At 43.8% G+C, this 14,923-nt stretch overlaps 1 protein-coding gene across 2 annotated transcripts in view; it reads left to right on the plus strand.

Annotated features, from left to right (window-relative positions):
* Nucleotides 1-4,373: 4,373 nt before the first annotated feature.
* Nucleotides 4,374-14,923, plus strand: part of ZNF292 (zinc finger protein 292) — a 59,717-nt gene continuing 49,167 nt past the window's right edge. For both annotated transcript variants that reach the window (XM_086746001.1, XM_086746003.1), the window contains exon 1: nt 4,374-4,734. In XM_086746001.1, the coding sequence (XP_086602127.1) occupies nt 4,573-4,734 (162 nt within the window). In that variant the 5' untranslated portion in view covers nt 4,374-4,572. The remainder of the gene's footprint in view (nt 4,735-14,923) is intronic.

Consider the following 14,923-nt stretch of genomic DNA (forward strand, 5'->3'; position numbering starts at 1 on the left):
GCCGCTGTGTCATCGTCGGGGGAAGAACTCCCTGCATTCCTCCTCTGCTCCATTGTAGGGCCCCTCCCACGGGCCACAGTCCTTCGTGAAACTGCTCCGGCGTGGGTCATCTCTTCCACAGGGTGCAGCCCCTCTGGAACAGCTGCCCCAGCAGGCCCTCCATGGGCCACAGCCTCCTTCAAGCCTCCACCTGCTCCGGCGTGGGGTCCTCCATGGGTTGCAGGTGGATCTCTGCCCCTCCGTGGACCTCCATGGGCTGCAGGGGCACAACCTGCTCCACCATGGTCTTCACCACGGGCTGCAGGGGAATCTTGGCCAGGAGCCGCGTTACTCCTCCCCCTCCTTCTGAACTGACCTTGGCGTCTGCAGCCATTCCTCACAACAGGCTGGCAGACGCCTCTCAGGATCCTTTTTACATCTTGTTCACTTCTCATCTCCTCTTCACTTCTTGCAGCCAGGCCGGGCCGAGTTGGGCCCAGTCTGCTGCCCGGCAGGAGGCCAGAGGGTGAGGCCTGCAAGGCCCATAAGGCTCGCGCCTCCCCCTCTCAGCTGCTTCACATCTTCTCCATTTTTTTTTCCCATTTTCCCCTTCTTAAATACGTTATCGCAGAGGCGTTATCACGGGACATTCTGCTACCGATTGGCTCGGCCTTGGCCAGCAGCGGGTCCGCCCTAGGCCCGGCCGAGTCCACTGAACAAAGGGGAAACTTCTAGCAGTGTCCTACAGAAGCTACCACCGTAGGCCCCCCTCACTAACAAAACCAGAACACCTTTGAAATTAAGAACCTTAGTTACCAACCTACTTTTTCTCCAACTAGTATTTTTCCTAATAACCTTACGAAAACTATTTCTCTCTAGACTTAAACCCAAATATCGCTAGCACATCTTCATGCTAACAGAAGCTCTTTGCCGCACTTCCTCAATATTGACTCAAACAAGCTCTATTTTATCTTTCCTGTTGCTGTTTGTTTCTTTAATATCTATCACAGTGCAAATTCTAATCCTCCATCAATCCCCTTTGCCTCCCAAGCACCATGAGTGTTTTAATATCTGTGTGTTCCTGTCCTGATTTCTATTCTGTCCTATCTTCTCTTAACCCTAAAAGATCTAGTTGTTGCCAGGGCTCCAATGATAGACAAATATAACAGTTGCTTCTTGATAAAATGACATTTTTCCTGGAAGAGTTAACAGCCCTCCTCCTGACTATCAGCTACATATAGTCTAAGCAATACTCTCGTCACTGTTCCAACCCTTTCTCCTTGCTGCCTGTCATCCAAGCCTCTGGTACTTCTCTTGCTGTTCACTTGATTTTTCTCTCCCAGTATCTTAAAATCAGTAATGGGATATCACATAACTTGTTTTTTTAAACCTATTTCAAACAACTGATAGGTGAATAACCCACATACAGAGGAGCTTAGATCTTGAAGACTCCTTTCTCTCTTGTATACTTCTAGTCAGGCCCAGCATCCCAAAACATACAACCAGAGTATCTGAAGAGCCATAGGATATGCCTCCTCTCAATGACAGGTTTAGAATCAAGTGTGGAGCTAGGAAAACACTACACTGTGGAAATATCGAGTCAGTCAAGGAAGCGGCAAAAGTATTAGAGTGAGGAAGAGTGTATCTGAATCCCAAAGGAATTTTTGATGATGAGGAATCTTTACGGCCACAAGTCTTTATCTTAAATCTTTATTCCTAGCACACCCTAGTAACAAGCCAGTCAATTCCTCTTAACAAGAAACTCATCTTTCTACTGGTGTAAAACTCAGGTCCTTCCCTTTCTAGTCATCCATCCTTTTTCTGTTTTTTTTTTTTTCTCACTGTCTCCACCCTCTTTTTATTCCTTCAACTATTTTGATTGGGTTGAGTTGTGGGTTTTTTTTTTTTCCATTTTTGAAATCCATCATCCTTGCCCTTACACACATCTTCCTCATCTGCTGCTTCTATTTTGCAGTTCAGCAAATGCCTTCCTTGACTACATTTCCTCTGCAACAGGTCAGCCTCCTCTCTCTTATTATTCACATTCTTTTCCTCATCCTCAGGCCACCACAACACTTGCTTCAGTAGCTGTCATCATGTTCTCACTGTTGTCAAACAATAAGAAAATAACTCCTCCCTGACTCACTGCTGTTTGTGGTTGTTCCTTTTACTTACTAATGCCTTGCTTGGTCTCTTAGGCGTAAGCTTGGCAATTAGCTGACTGTGAACTGTGGTTAAAGACAGGAATCCTCCCTTGCACAAGGGCCCTGGAGGCCTAAATGCAAGCCCTCTTCAGGCTAGGACAGCTGAAGGGCAGGCTCCTTTCTGCTTGGTCCTGATGAGAACAAAAGAATAAACTCTTACCCTACCAGCCCTGAGTGCTAACCTTTTGCATAAGCAAGAAACTCATGCTCCACATTTCTCCTTCCTTCCTGGCCTAGGCTCAATTCAGAAAACCCTCTGGGCAAGGAGGAAACAAGACAGCAAGCTAAAACAAGGACAGACTATGAATACGAATTTGGCTGTTGTGGTTTACCCTTAAGTGAAAATAATTACAAATAGCGCAATATAGGACTGAAAGAGTTATCTAGAAGAGAAGCTACTTTAGCTCCTGCAGATAAATTAAGTGATTGAGAAAGAATAGATCTTTGTGCAGTTGTTTCTACTATTTGCATCACTCATCAGTACTGGTGTTATAGGCAGTTTGGTGGTGAGGAATACATGCAAACCAGTTAGATTTTTCTGGTACTACATTAAGCCTTAAATGGGAAAGTTGAAAGTTCTCTTCTGCTTGGAACAGAACAAGTTCCTTGTACAATAAAAATCAGGAACTTAAAAGGTTTCAGGCTTACAATGGCAAACAAGATATTTACTTGGTTACCTACATGGGAAACTAGAAACATACCACTTTGGGTTTACTGCTTTGACCCGAAATGTGGTCATTTTTGGACCAGATCCCCAGGCCTGTCTCCAAAATGCTGCGTATTCAATACTGTCACTATGAACGTCTATACTTGCAGACTTAACGTTTCTGCACTTTCTGTTTTCTTTCCAGCTCCAATGTTCATTCCATCATATGCCTCAACTTTCAATAGCATACAAGAAATAGGTAGCACCACTTTCCCTTTGTGACAAAGAAAGAGAATATAATCATCAAATCAGTCCAATGGTCATACAAGATAAGTTAGCCTGTGTAGGACATCATATTAAACCTGGGTCTGAGCAAGACTGACCGACATACTGAGTCTGCAGCTACAGTCTCTTCCAGACAAAAAAAAAAAATGTTACGCCTGATCTAAGTTAGTGCCAAATACTAGAGTGTTCCTTGTTTTCCAGATGATGTGAAATGCCCAGCTTAACATAATGCACCTTCTCTCATGGCTGGCTAAGAGAAATCATCCAGTTCTGACAGACAGTGCTCTCGCTGCAGTAACACGTTTCCTCCTCTCTTCCTCAATGAACACTGGCAAAGCAAAGAGTGTGAAACCATCAACTTGTGTCAACCCATACAGCCCAGAAGACTGCAAAACATGCACCTATGCCAATTCAGTGCCCATCAGGTCCATCTTTTCCTCCTCATCGGATTTAATACCTCAGGCCAATCTCTAGTATTTCCAATACTTGTGATAGGTGAAAGAGTCTCCACAGCTTCCCAGGCAGAGGCAGGGGAGGTCAACGCCCATCACTGGAGCTTTCCACTGTGCTGAGGACATCACCGGTGTGTGAGAGGGAGTTCAGCCCTGGACCAGGACTGCATGGGCAGTGGAGCCTTCCAGAACCTCCAGATCTTGATTGCTTCACTTCAAGAGCAAAGCCATACTTCTTACTTCCAATTATAACCAAAACTAGGTGATGCAGATAAAAAGAAGACAACTCAGTGGCATGCTAGAGCTAACATACTCCATTGCTTCCTGCAGAGGAAGAGAAGGGAACAACATCCAACAAAGCTCCAGCAGCATTGACCACGGCTGACCCTGCAGCGGTTGGCGCCACGCAGCACTCTCAGGTGGGCGCAGGGAAGATACAACCCGTTCAGGCCCCTGGGGAGACCCACAGCCTTGCTCCACATAATGACAGCCAGCAAGGAGGCCACAGCTCCGGTGCAACCAGGCCACGCATGAACTGCCACCACCTTCAGAGCCCGAGGGACGGCAGCAAAGGCCGGCCCGGCAAGGCCCTTCCGCGGCAGACTCCGGGAAGCAGAGCAGGCCGCGCAATCCCGGGCCGCCGCCGTTTGCCGCCAAAACCCGTCGGCGGGAGGGCGGGGAGGGCAGTCACGTGGCCGCGCGGGCCGCCGGGCGCGTGGCGTCGCGTCACGTGACGGGCGGAGGCGCGCCCCCTTCCCGTTCTCGCCCCTCCCCTCCCCAGTCCTGCGCCGCGGGGGACGGAGAGAACGCGCGCCCCCGCGCGCGCGCGTTCTTACCCCCTCCCTCCCCCCCCCCCCGCGCCCGGCTTCTCCGGCACGTGACCCCTCCCCGGAACGTGGCGTTGTGTCGTCACGTGATCTAGAACGGAGCGGGGAGGGGGGGAGCGGGAGGCCGAGGCAGGGAGGGGGTGGGGGGGGCTGCGTACGCGACGGAGCGGGGTGCGAAGATGGCGGACGAGGAGGCCGAGCAGGAGAGCGGTAGCCTAGGTGGCGACCTCCTGGAGCTGCGGCGCCTGCGGAAGCGGCTGGTGGAGCTAGAGACGGGGCTGCGGGAGAGCCCCGAGCCGGCAGTGCAAGCGGCTACCGAGTACTGCAAGCAGCTCTGCCAGGTCAGGTCGCCTCTTCCCTTCCTTCCCTTTCCTTCCCTTCCTTCTCTGCCCCCGCCCGCTCCCCTCCCTCGCCCGCGGGGTGTGTGTGTCTGTGTGTGCCCGTGCCCGGCTGAGAGGGAGCGCGGGGGGCCGGGCGGGAGCGGCGCCGCCCCCGCCGGGGCGCCGCGGAGAAGGGGGGGGCGGGGAGCGGCAGCCAACGGCCCGGTGCGGCGGTTGGCCCGGGCGGGGGGGAGGGGGCGCTGGGAGTTACTGCTGCGGGCCGGGCCGGGCAGGGCGCTGCGGGGCGATGGACGCCGCCACGGCCGCTCATTGTGGGCTGGGAGGAGGTGGCCCGCCCCCCTGCACCGGGAGCCGCTCCGGCCGGGCCTGTAATCCCCCGCGTCTCCCCCCGCCCCGATTCCCCGGCGGCCGCCCCGGTTCTCGCGGTCTCTAGGCCCCTTTGTTGTGCTCTGCGGCTCGGCTTATCGAAGGGCCCTTTGTTCCTGGCGGTGGCGGACCGAGGGCTCCCCCCCCCCGCCCCACTCCCCGTCCCTTTCCCTCTGGCACCCCTCCTCCCCTGGAGGCGAAGCGCGGGGTGAAGGGAGGAAGGCGACAGTCCGGGAGACGGAGGCTCCCCTTCTCCGCCGAGGGGCCGGGGAGGAGCCGAAAGTCCGTCCCGTGTCCCCTCCGCGCTGGGTTCCTGCTCTATGTCTGTGTACTCTCCCTCGCCCCTTCCCCTCTCCCTTCCCTGTCTCGTACCCTAGAGGGATAGCGGAGTTTTTGACATCCTAGGAAGAAGGAGGTGAAGGTGGTGGTGGGCTAAACTAAGTCGCCAGTGATGGTGGCAGGTCTGTAGGTCTGCGGTCTGCGCTCCCGTTTCTCTCCCCCTGTCAGGGGAGCGCAGTCCCACCTCAGGAGAGGGCTCCGGAGCTGCCACTGCTTGAAGCACCATTGTGTGTAATTATTCTGGCTGTGAGTGCCGTCGGGAAAGGGCCTGCTTCCCGAGGGCTTGGGCTGGGCCTGAAGCAGGGATGTTTGCAGGTGTTTCTTCTGAACTGGTGACCCTGCTGAGTGTCCCTTCCTAAACAAACTTTGTAGTGCTAGCTCTACAGTTAAAGCGAATTGCTCCATTTTAGTCACGTATGTGTCAGTACATTGCCCTGATTTCTCTTAGATGGCCTTTCTCAGCTAGCATTAGGGTATGACACAATGTATAAAATAAATTCTTGAATATTTTAGGCCACAGAAATTAACAGACACCTCTAATTCTGTAGTTTTACTATGGGTTTAATAGTCTATCTGATATAAGTGATGTTTGTTTACACATTACTGTTGCCCATTTACAGAATGTAGGCAAATTGTTAAAAGGTGGAATGGACAAGAGTGAATTCACAAGATCGGTTTCAATTGCGTTTTATTTGTGATTTTTGTATGTGTTTTCTTCAAGAGTTGATTCTTGGTGGTAGCCATTGTAGCATGCTAATTTACATGTCTGTCACTTCTGGATTAAACTGGGCTCTACTTTTTGCTAGCCAGGGAGATTTGCTACTAAATATTTTAAGCATATTCCTTTCTCATATTTTATGTCATATATACAGCAGTTGTGTTTCAGGTTATTTTTCGTACTGTATTTGGGTAAAATCTCTCTGTAGATGCACAGAAATAAGATTGGTTTATGTTGGTTCAGATTACTGTGTTCTCAGACTATTTAGTCTTTGTGCCTACTTTCTTAAATTCTTACAGCTTTTCTGGCTGTGACTCCACTTCTAACTTGTGAATGAGCTGTTCGTTGAACTGAAGTAGTTGGGTAGGTGGGAATGAAGACACCATCCTTGACATGTTCAGAGTAGCTTACCGGTGCCTAAAGCAGATTTATCACTGAAATTGGGGTTGCGTGTGCTTAGTGAGTGGCTTAAGTAGTCAATTAATTGATTTAAAGTTTAACAAAAAATAATATTTTAATGGCTGTTGCCAAAGTCTGTTGTAAGGCCCAAGCTTACTCATTTTCTTGAACATACACCTTTTAAAAACAAGTCTTACTGAACAAAATGATTGTGTAGAACCTGACTTAGATAAAAATCCATACTGTTTTGACATGAGTTACTGTCCCTTCTATACTAAGATTTATAGGAAGGCTGTATCTGGTTTTGCAGGCTGAAGACAGATGTGTAGTACTGAGAGTTGAGACATGCCATTCAATATTGAAATATCCTGCTTCTCAAATTTTAAACCGAGATCTAAACAGATGGTTAATGTATTAAGTAGTGATGGTGTTGGGTGGATATTTTTTATACTGGTTCAACAGAGATTTTTTTTAAAAAATGTGTTCACCTGTGCTGGTGGTGCCTCTTCTACAGTTTTCTGCAATTTTAATTAATTGTTTTTATTGGGGCTAACACAAAATCGTGTTCGTGATTCAGATGGTATACTTAGCTACTTGGCTTGCATTGTATGGCAGAGTTTATAGAAAATTAATGTAATAGTAAAAGCCATCTCAGAAATCTGTTTTAAATAACAGTTTAAAGGCACCTGCCATGATTTCTAGAATAAAACGTTTGAATATATGTGCATAAAATAATAATTTGACTGGTCACATATACAAACCTTAGCATCTTATTTATATCTGAAGAAATATTTTAGAATTTATCTCAGTATGATTTTACCTGCTTTTTTTTCCCCCATACTTTGTTTCTAGGCATGAAATAACTACACAGAACTTGTAAAGTCTTGTGTCCTTGTTTTATTTTGCCAGGTAGTGACTCTGGCGTCCAGCAACCACATAGCTTGTTGCCAGAAATAAAGTTTTGAGTTTTTGGGTTTTTTTTAAATGAAGTGGGTAGCATAACGTTTGAGAAATAAGCATGTTTTCCTACTGAAGGAAGCTAAAGAATGTGCAATAGAGCATTGAAAGATCCCTAGGTTCAAAGGCAAATACAGGATTTAAGTATTCTACTCTCATTAAATGAAGTGGGAGTTGTACGGCCAAATCCCTTATCTGGTTTTGAAAAAGCTCAATTTGAACTATTCCAGTGCTTATAACCCAACAGTGTAGAACAACCATTACAGAAAAAACAAGACCCCGTGTACCTTGACAGAAAATAATATTATAGAACTGTTTTCTTCTCTTGTAAGAATAAGGTTTACTTTGATGTATTTTATATGCAGCATTTCATTACTATAAATATTTTTGTTCTCCTGTTGATTGCACTGTGAAATGATGCAATTATTCTTAAATTTTAAGGGGATTATAGACTGGACCTTAATCCTGTACCGTATCTGTGTGAATGTGATTGTGTTCTCCATTGTCAGTATGCAATAGAAAGCATTATTTTTGTAATCAAGTGAAATTCACATCTGTACAGATACATGTAAAATGATTTTTTAATTGTGATTCGTGCTCTTCTGTTGCAATTTGGTAATTAGCAAATCTGTGACAAACTGTTATATTTTCACAAACAACGTATGTGCAGACTGGGGCAGATAAAATAGCTTCAGTTGTAGTGACTAAAAATTGGAAGTGTGAATTTTGCAAGAAATCAGAATGGTCCAGAGAAAGATTGCTGTTCTTGCCATGTGGTGGCTGATTAGATTCTTTTCCAACTTTGCTTTTAAAGGTGATCTGTTGATGTATTCAGTTAAAGAAGATAAAATGTTTGGTTTTTTCCCCTCAGAGCTAGGTGAACATGATGTTGATGGGTCTGTCAGAGCTCTTTGCTATGGGCTGTGTTCTCTTCCATAGAATCATAGAATCATAGAATGGTTAGAGTTGGCAGGGACCTTCAAAGGTCATCTAGTCCAACCCCCCTGCAAGGAGCAGGGACATCCCTGAGTAGATCAGGTTGCTCAGAGCCTCATCCAGCCTGGCCTTGAATATTTCCAGAGATGGGGCATCCACCACCTCTCTGGGCAACCTGTTCCAGTGTTCTATAACTCGCATCTTAAAAAATTTTTTCCTAATTTCTAATCTAAATCTACCCCCCTCTATTTTAAAACCATTACCCCTCGTCCTATCGCAACAGGCCCTACTAAACAGCCTTTCCCCATCTTTCTTGTAGGCCCCCTTGAGGTACTGGAAGACTGCTATCAGGTCTCCCCGGAGCCTCCTCTTCTCCAGGCTGAGCAGCCCCAACTCTCTCAGCCTGTCCTCTTAAGAGAGGTGCTCCAGCCCTTTTATCATCTTCGTGGCCCTCCTCTGGACCTTCTCCAACTGGTCCATGTCCTTCTTGTGTTGGGGGCTCCAGAACTGGACACAGTACTCCAGGTGGGGTCTCACCAGGGCAGAGTAGAGGGGGAGAATCACCTCCCTCGACCTGCTGGCCACGCTCCTCTTGATGCAGCCCAGGATGCGGTTGGCCTTCTGGGCCGCAAGGGCGCATTGCCTGCTCATGTTAAGCTTCTCATCCACCAGCACTCCCAAGTCCTTCTCCTCAGGGCTGCTCTCAATCCATTCTCCTCCCAGCCTGTATTTGTGCCTGGGATTGCCATTCCAGTTGGTCATTACTCAATGTAACCTTTATTTTCATACATACCAAGTTGCTGGCTAGCAACAAATTTTCTTTTGTCACTAGTTAGTTGTGAAATCTTTGTAGTACCTCTACTTAGCCCAACTTTTTATGTAGTTGACATGTTTCCTCTCTGAGCTTATTAGTCTTCCCTCCATTGTTATTTTTGACTTTTCTGAATCTGCTTCTGAGTCGTGTCCCCCCCCTTTTTTTTCCTCTCTTGCTGTACTTTGTGGTACAAATTTTCCAAAACTGTAAGATGATCAGATGTGCGATACTAATGTACGAGTTGTCAGCATATAGTGATCTGTATCAAAAACACAAGAAAATATTTGGGCCATTGTGCTGTCCTTCCTCAGTAACTTTGCCTGTACTTTTTGCCTCATCTGTTGGTTCTCTTGTCGTGTTTGTCTGTTATGAGAAAAATCCTGTGTTAAAATAGGTTAACAAGTATGCTTAGCAATTAGTAGACACATTAATATCCTTCTAGCATAGATAGTTTACTTAATAGTAACCTAGGATCTTCTTAATGCTAGCAGAAGTGTAATGCTAATAGAAAAATGGGGGGCGGGGGGTGCAAAGGTTTTTAGCTACTTAAAAAAAAACAAAAACAAAACTTCTTTTAAAAAGCTTGGGTTTAACTGATTTGACTGCATAGCATTTGTTCCTACCATTTTAAACTGATTTTTATTGTGTGTTGAGGTACTAGTGAAGTATTAGGACATTAAGGTTCTAACCTATTTTTTTCCACTTTGTGTGGACACACTAGAGTAGATCTTGGTAATATAAATGACCAACCTGTCAGCCTCACCTTTGTGCCTGGGAAGATCATGGAACAGATCCTCCTAGAAGCTATGCTACGGCACATGGAGGACAGGGAGGTGATTTGAGACAGCTAGCATGGCTTCACCAACAGCAAGTCTTGCCTGACCAACCTAGTGGCCTTCTGTGATGGAGCGACTACATCAGTGGACAAGGGAAGAGCTACAGATGTCATCTAGCTGGACTTCTGTAAGGCCTTTGACATGGTCACCCACAACATCCTTCTGTCTAAGTTGGAGAGATAAGGATTTGATGGGTGGACTGTTTGGTAGGTGAGGATGGGCACATCTAGAGGGTAGTGGTCAATGGCACAATGTTGCGATGGAGGTAGGTGACAAGGGCCATAAGGGTCCATATTGGGAGCAGAACTATTTAACATCTTCATCAGTGACATAGACAGTGCAATTGAATGCACCCTCAGCAAGTCTGCAGATTACAGCAAGCTGTGTGTGGTTGACGTGCCTGAGGAATGAGATGCCATCCAGAGGGACGTGGACAAGCTTAAGAAGTCAGCCCATGTGAACCTCATGAGGTTCAAGAAGGTCCCTTCCATACCAAACTATTCTATGATTATGTGAATATTGGGAAATATATACTGTACTAATCTGAATATAAGATGTCCCTCCTGAAAGCAAACAGACATAGTTCTACATAAAAAGCTTTTTTATTACATATCTGTAATCAAAATGTAATAAAGTTATTAAGTTTTCACTAGTGATTTGTTTCTGTTGGAGCTTAGTCGTCTTTTGTTTTCTTATACCTTACTACAAATGGCTTTTGGTTTTTGCACCTCACAGACTTCACAACTTTCTGGTGCTGTCACCCTCTTTGTTGTCATCATCTTCCTCCCTTTTAGCCTCTCTATTCTCAGCTTCCTCCTCAGACTGAAGATAACAGAAATAATCTTCAGTTCTGTCCATAGAATTTGAAATAAAGCCTTTCTTAAACCTTTCAGCTGCAACTTCTGGATTTATCGAAACCCAATCTGTCTTAATCCAATGACAAAGTAGTGTTTCAGTAGGCTTCTTTATTTTTTCCTGTAGGTGTTAGAGTATGATCCCTTGCCAAGAGTCATTCTGTATATAAAGACCTCAGCAGTCTTTGAAGGGCTTAATTGCTATTTCATCAAGCACCTGCAGTTGTCATGTCCTTCCTCCTGATGTGACCGTAAGATTGGTATTCACTGACAGTGAAAAATACCATCAGTGAAACGTCAGATGCCCTTTTAATACAAGTAGAAGACATTTCCTCTTTTTCTTAATATTACACCTGATCTCTTACTCCAGACAACATTCATCAAACTCTTCACTGAGTATGTAGTAGACATCCACCCTTGCTTTTGTTTGGCTCAATGGCTAATAGTGATCTTTACGTAATATAGTCACAAACTGCTGGAATGTGGATGTTGGTACGGCTGCTATTTTTTGAGCTTTCAGTTTAATGGTTTCCTGTCTAATCAGGTCTCTGTTGCTTCTTTTGAGTACAAAAGTTCTACAACTTTTACTTCTTTAAGCAAAAAGTGTTTTCTTTCAAGTCTGGTGAATGATTTGTCCACTGAGATAAACCATAGATGCTTCTGTTTGATGTTTCTGTCTTTGCATATTTTCCTCTTACACACTGTATTTCTTCCTGGTCTCACAGTTGCTAGTTTTTTCTACACATATTGTCACAAGTGTAAGATTTCCACCATAACTTCTAACACTTTTTGCTTTCGTACCTGTGACCTCCAGATGATCTGCTGTTCTGGGAGGGATGTACAGAGGTGAGAGATCACAAGGAATCCGCGGAACTATAGTACACCACACAGATTCCCAAGTGCATGAAGGAAAATAACTGTCATCACTGTGTCATCTCATGCAAACTTTTGAGCTACCTTGGGCATTTTTGTGCTCCTTCATCACTGTAAGACCTGCCAAGTCAAACAAGTCATGTTGTCTTACTGACCTAGGAGAGAGGGGTGGAAATGACACCCCTTGATTTTTTACGTTAAGCTATGAGGAGTCAGGGAAACTGTCTTGCTTTCGTATAAAATGGTCTGTGTGCATATCTGGATATAATGTATATGTGTTTAGAAAAAAACCCACCCTCTCTGTTTGGGGTGAGTCTAACCAATGAGCGTAATTATTTTAGTCCTTGTTCTCAGTCATGGCATCAAGCCTCAACATCATGCCAGGCTAGAGCTGGTCTTCGTTAGATCTTCTGAGCTCTGTACTATAAGTTTGTGTTAATACAAATCTTCCTGTATCAAATTAAGTGGATGTATTGGAAATAGTTAACTTTTCCTACCTATATATCTCTGAAAATGAGAATCTTGTTGATTTGCTTTTCTAATGATGCTAATGTCTAAACTTTCTGCTGTGCTGTCAGCCTTTCTTGAGGGCGGGGGGGGGGGGGGGAGTAGTGTCATGATAATTTTGCTCAAATATGTTTGAGCATAAAAAGTATACCAAGATGTGATACACCTGGATTTTTTTTTTTTTTTTTTTGAGAGAGATAGATAATGTGTCCAGGCAGCAGCTTTACTTTAGCATGTGTTTAGCTTATGTCTTACCAAGTGTAATAATCTTACAAAACGTAGCTTTCTGTAGTTTATTTGAATCATTTCCCAGTTACATATTAGGTTATTTGGACAACCAGAACTGGTGCAGTTAGTTTTAGATGTGTGTTTTGTTTATAATCTGCTTATGAAAAAGCCAAATCTTTAATAACAGCCTTTTAATATTGTTGTTGGACAGATGAGGGGAATCTTAAACTCATTTTGGTGACAGTTTTGATTTAAAGATCTACTGTAATACAAACTAAGTCTTTTCATGTCTGTGAATTGCCATCAGTGTAAAAAGGAATCTTTTGTATTTTTGATTTTTTTAATAAATTGATTTTTCTTTATTAAAAGCTCCTTAAATAAAGGTAGATGGTTAGGAAAGAACAGTCATAAAAACGCTGTGTTTTAGTTTTGAAAACTTCCCTTTTGAGCTAGCTGGGTTTGGCGGTATTTTCCCCATGTGGAACATGCATCTGGGAGAGATCTTGGTCAGATAGACCGTGATTCCAAAGCAGAATTAATTATTGGTAAGCCATAGCTAGAAATGCTTGTTTAACATGTTCTCAAAAATTTCCAGTAAGAAAGATTCCAAAAAAACTCCCTGGAATAATACATTTCAGTTCAGTTATCTTTGCCTTTGAATGTTTTTTTCCCCCCCTTGCAATCTGACTTGATCTCTAATCTCTTGTTACAATTTAAGACTACTGTGATTTATCCTATCCCATGTAGACATGGAAAGTAGCATATTCCTTTTCTTTTGGATGCACCACTTAGATTTTCAAGGCTATTTTGGGTTGTTATCCAGTTTTCACTTTTTGAACAGTTTTTGCAGTCCATGATTTTAAATTTTTCGCTTTTTTTCCCTTTGCTTTTTGCTTTGTTACTATATCCTTGGAATCTATGTGGGTTTGAAATACTTACCTGCAGGGAAAGTAACAGTCGCACATACATTCCTGGCTTTACCTCTTCCCACAAATCCAAACTTTATTCCCCACTTTTGAATAATGTATATCAATAATCTCTAGGTTGCTTTCTAAAACTATGGTTGTTGAAGATTCACTCTTTAAAAAACATACAATGCTGACTATGGAAAACATCTTCCTTATTGTGCAGGACTGTACAAGGAATATATATATATATTTGTTAATGTTCAGTAAGGCATCTCGTTTCATCAAAATATCCATGTTGTGTGTCTCAGTGTCTTGATAAAGTTAGATATCTATTTGAATGTTCAGTCCATTTTCTCTCTCTCTTAATTATTTTTTTAAACAATTTTTTCAGAGAATGAATACCTCATCTTGAGGGAAGACAGCAAAAAAAGAAAAGTGCTCTTCTGGGGAATCTTTGCTTCCGTTGTGACTAAGAATCAGGGAATTTCATCTGACTTTTTCAATTTACTCTAATGTTTAAATGTCATAGTATTTTTTTACTCTAGGCTTTATGCAGACATACTGTATATTGTATGTGGTTTCTACATAAGACTTCCCTAAATTAGGGACCAAACTGGAACCGTTAAGAGACATCAACATACTGTTTCTTCACTATGAAGTAGTACCTAAACTGACACACAAGCCAAAGAAACTATATAAAATTCATGTATATATGGAGCATGTCTTCAAGAAACAGTGCTCCAGGTATTGATTTATATCTATCAAAAAAAATTCTTGTTAGGGTTCTTTTTAAAGGCCTCCATATAAATCCTTGCAGTTACAGTAGAGTGTGTATAATTTCTTTCGTTTTCATGAGGGAACCTAGCATGACACTGCTATGCAATCAGCTTCTGTAATGATGTTCAACAACTTGCAAATTTAAGTTTAAAGAACAGGTAAACAATATGACTTGAAACTATCTTTTGAAATAGTGTTCCCCATTTTATTAGGTCTGTACTTTTGCATTGGTTAAAAACTTAATGTCTTGTGTTTTAAGGAGTGTGCAGGTGTGTTTTTTGAGGTGTGGGTTTTTTTTTTCTATTTATCTCTCCAAATATGCATTAAAGACAACTCCATGGTAGCATTTCTGGGATCTTTTGTCTCTAAGGATGAACTGCACTGCTTTCATTTGGGAAGTTAATCTAACAACACCTAGTATTTGGCAGAACAAAGACATTCAGAAAGAAGGTATATGTAACATCAAAAAGGCAATGGAGCTTTATAAAAGTATTCTCTGAAAATAGGCCTGACCCAGTAGGAAATTGGACTAAACTTAGCATAGAATCATAGAATCTTAAGGTTGGAAGAGACCTGCAGGATCATCAAGTCCAACCGTCAACCTGACATCACCATGCCTACTGAACCATGTCTTGGAGTGCCACATCTACACGTTCTTTGAACACCTCCAGAGATGG

The sequence above is a fragment of the Chlamydotis macqueenii genome, chromosome 3 (assembly GCF_036417535.1).
Source record: "Chlamydotis macqueenii isolate bChlMac1 chromosome 3, bChlMac1.mat, whole genome shotgun sequence".
Classification (NCBI taxonomy): Eukaryota; Metazoa; Chordata; class Aves; order Otidiformes; family Otididae; genus Chlamydotis; species Chlamydotis macqueenii.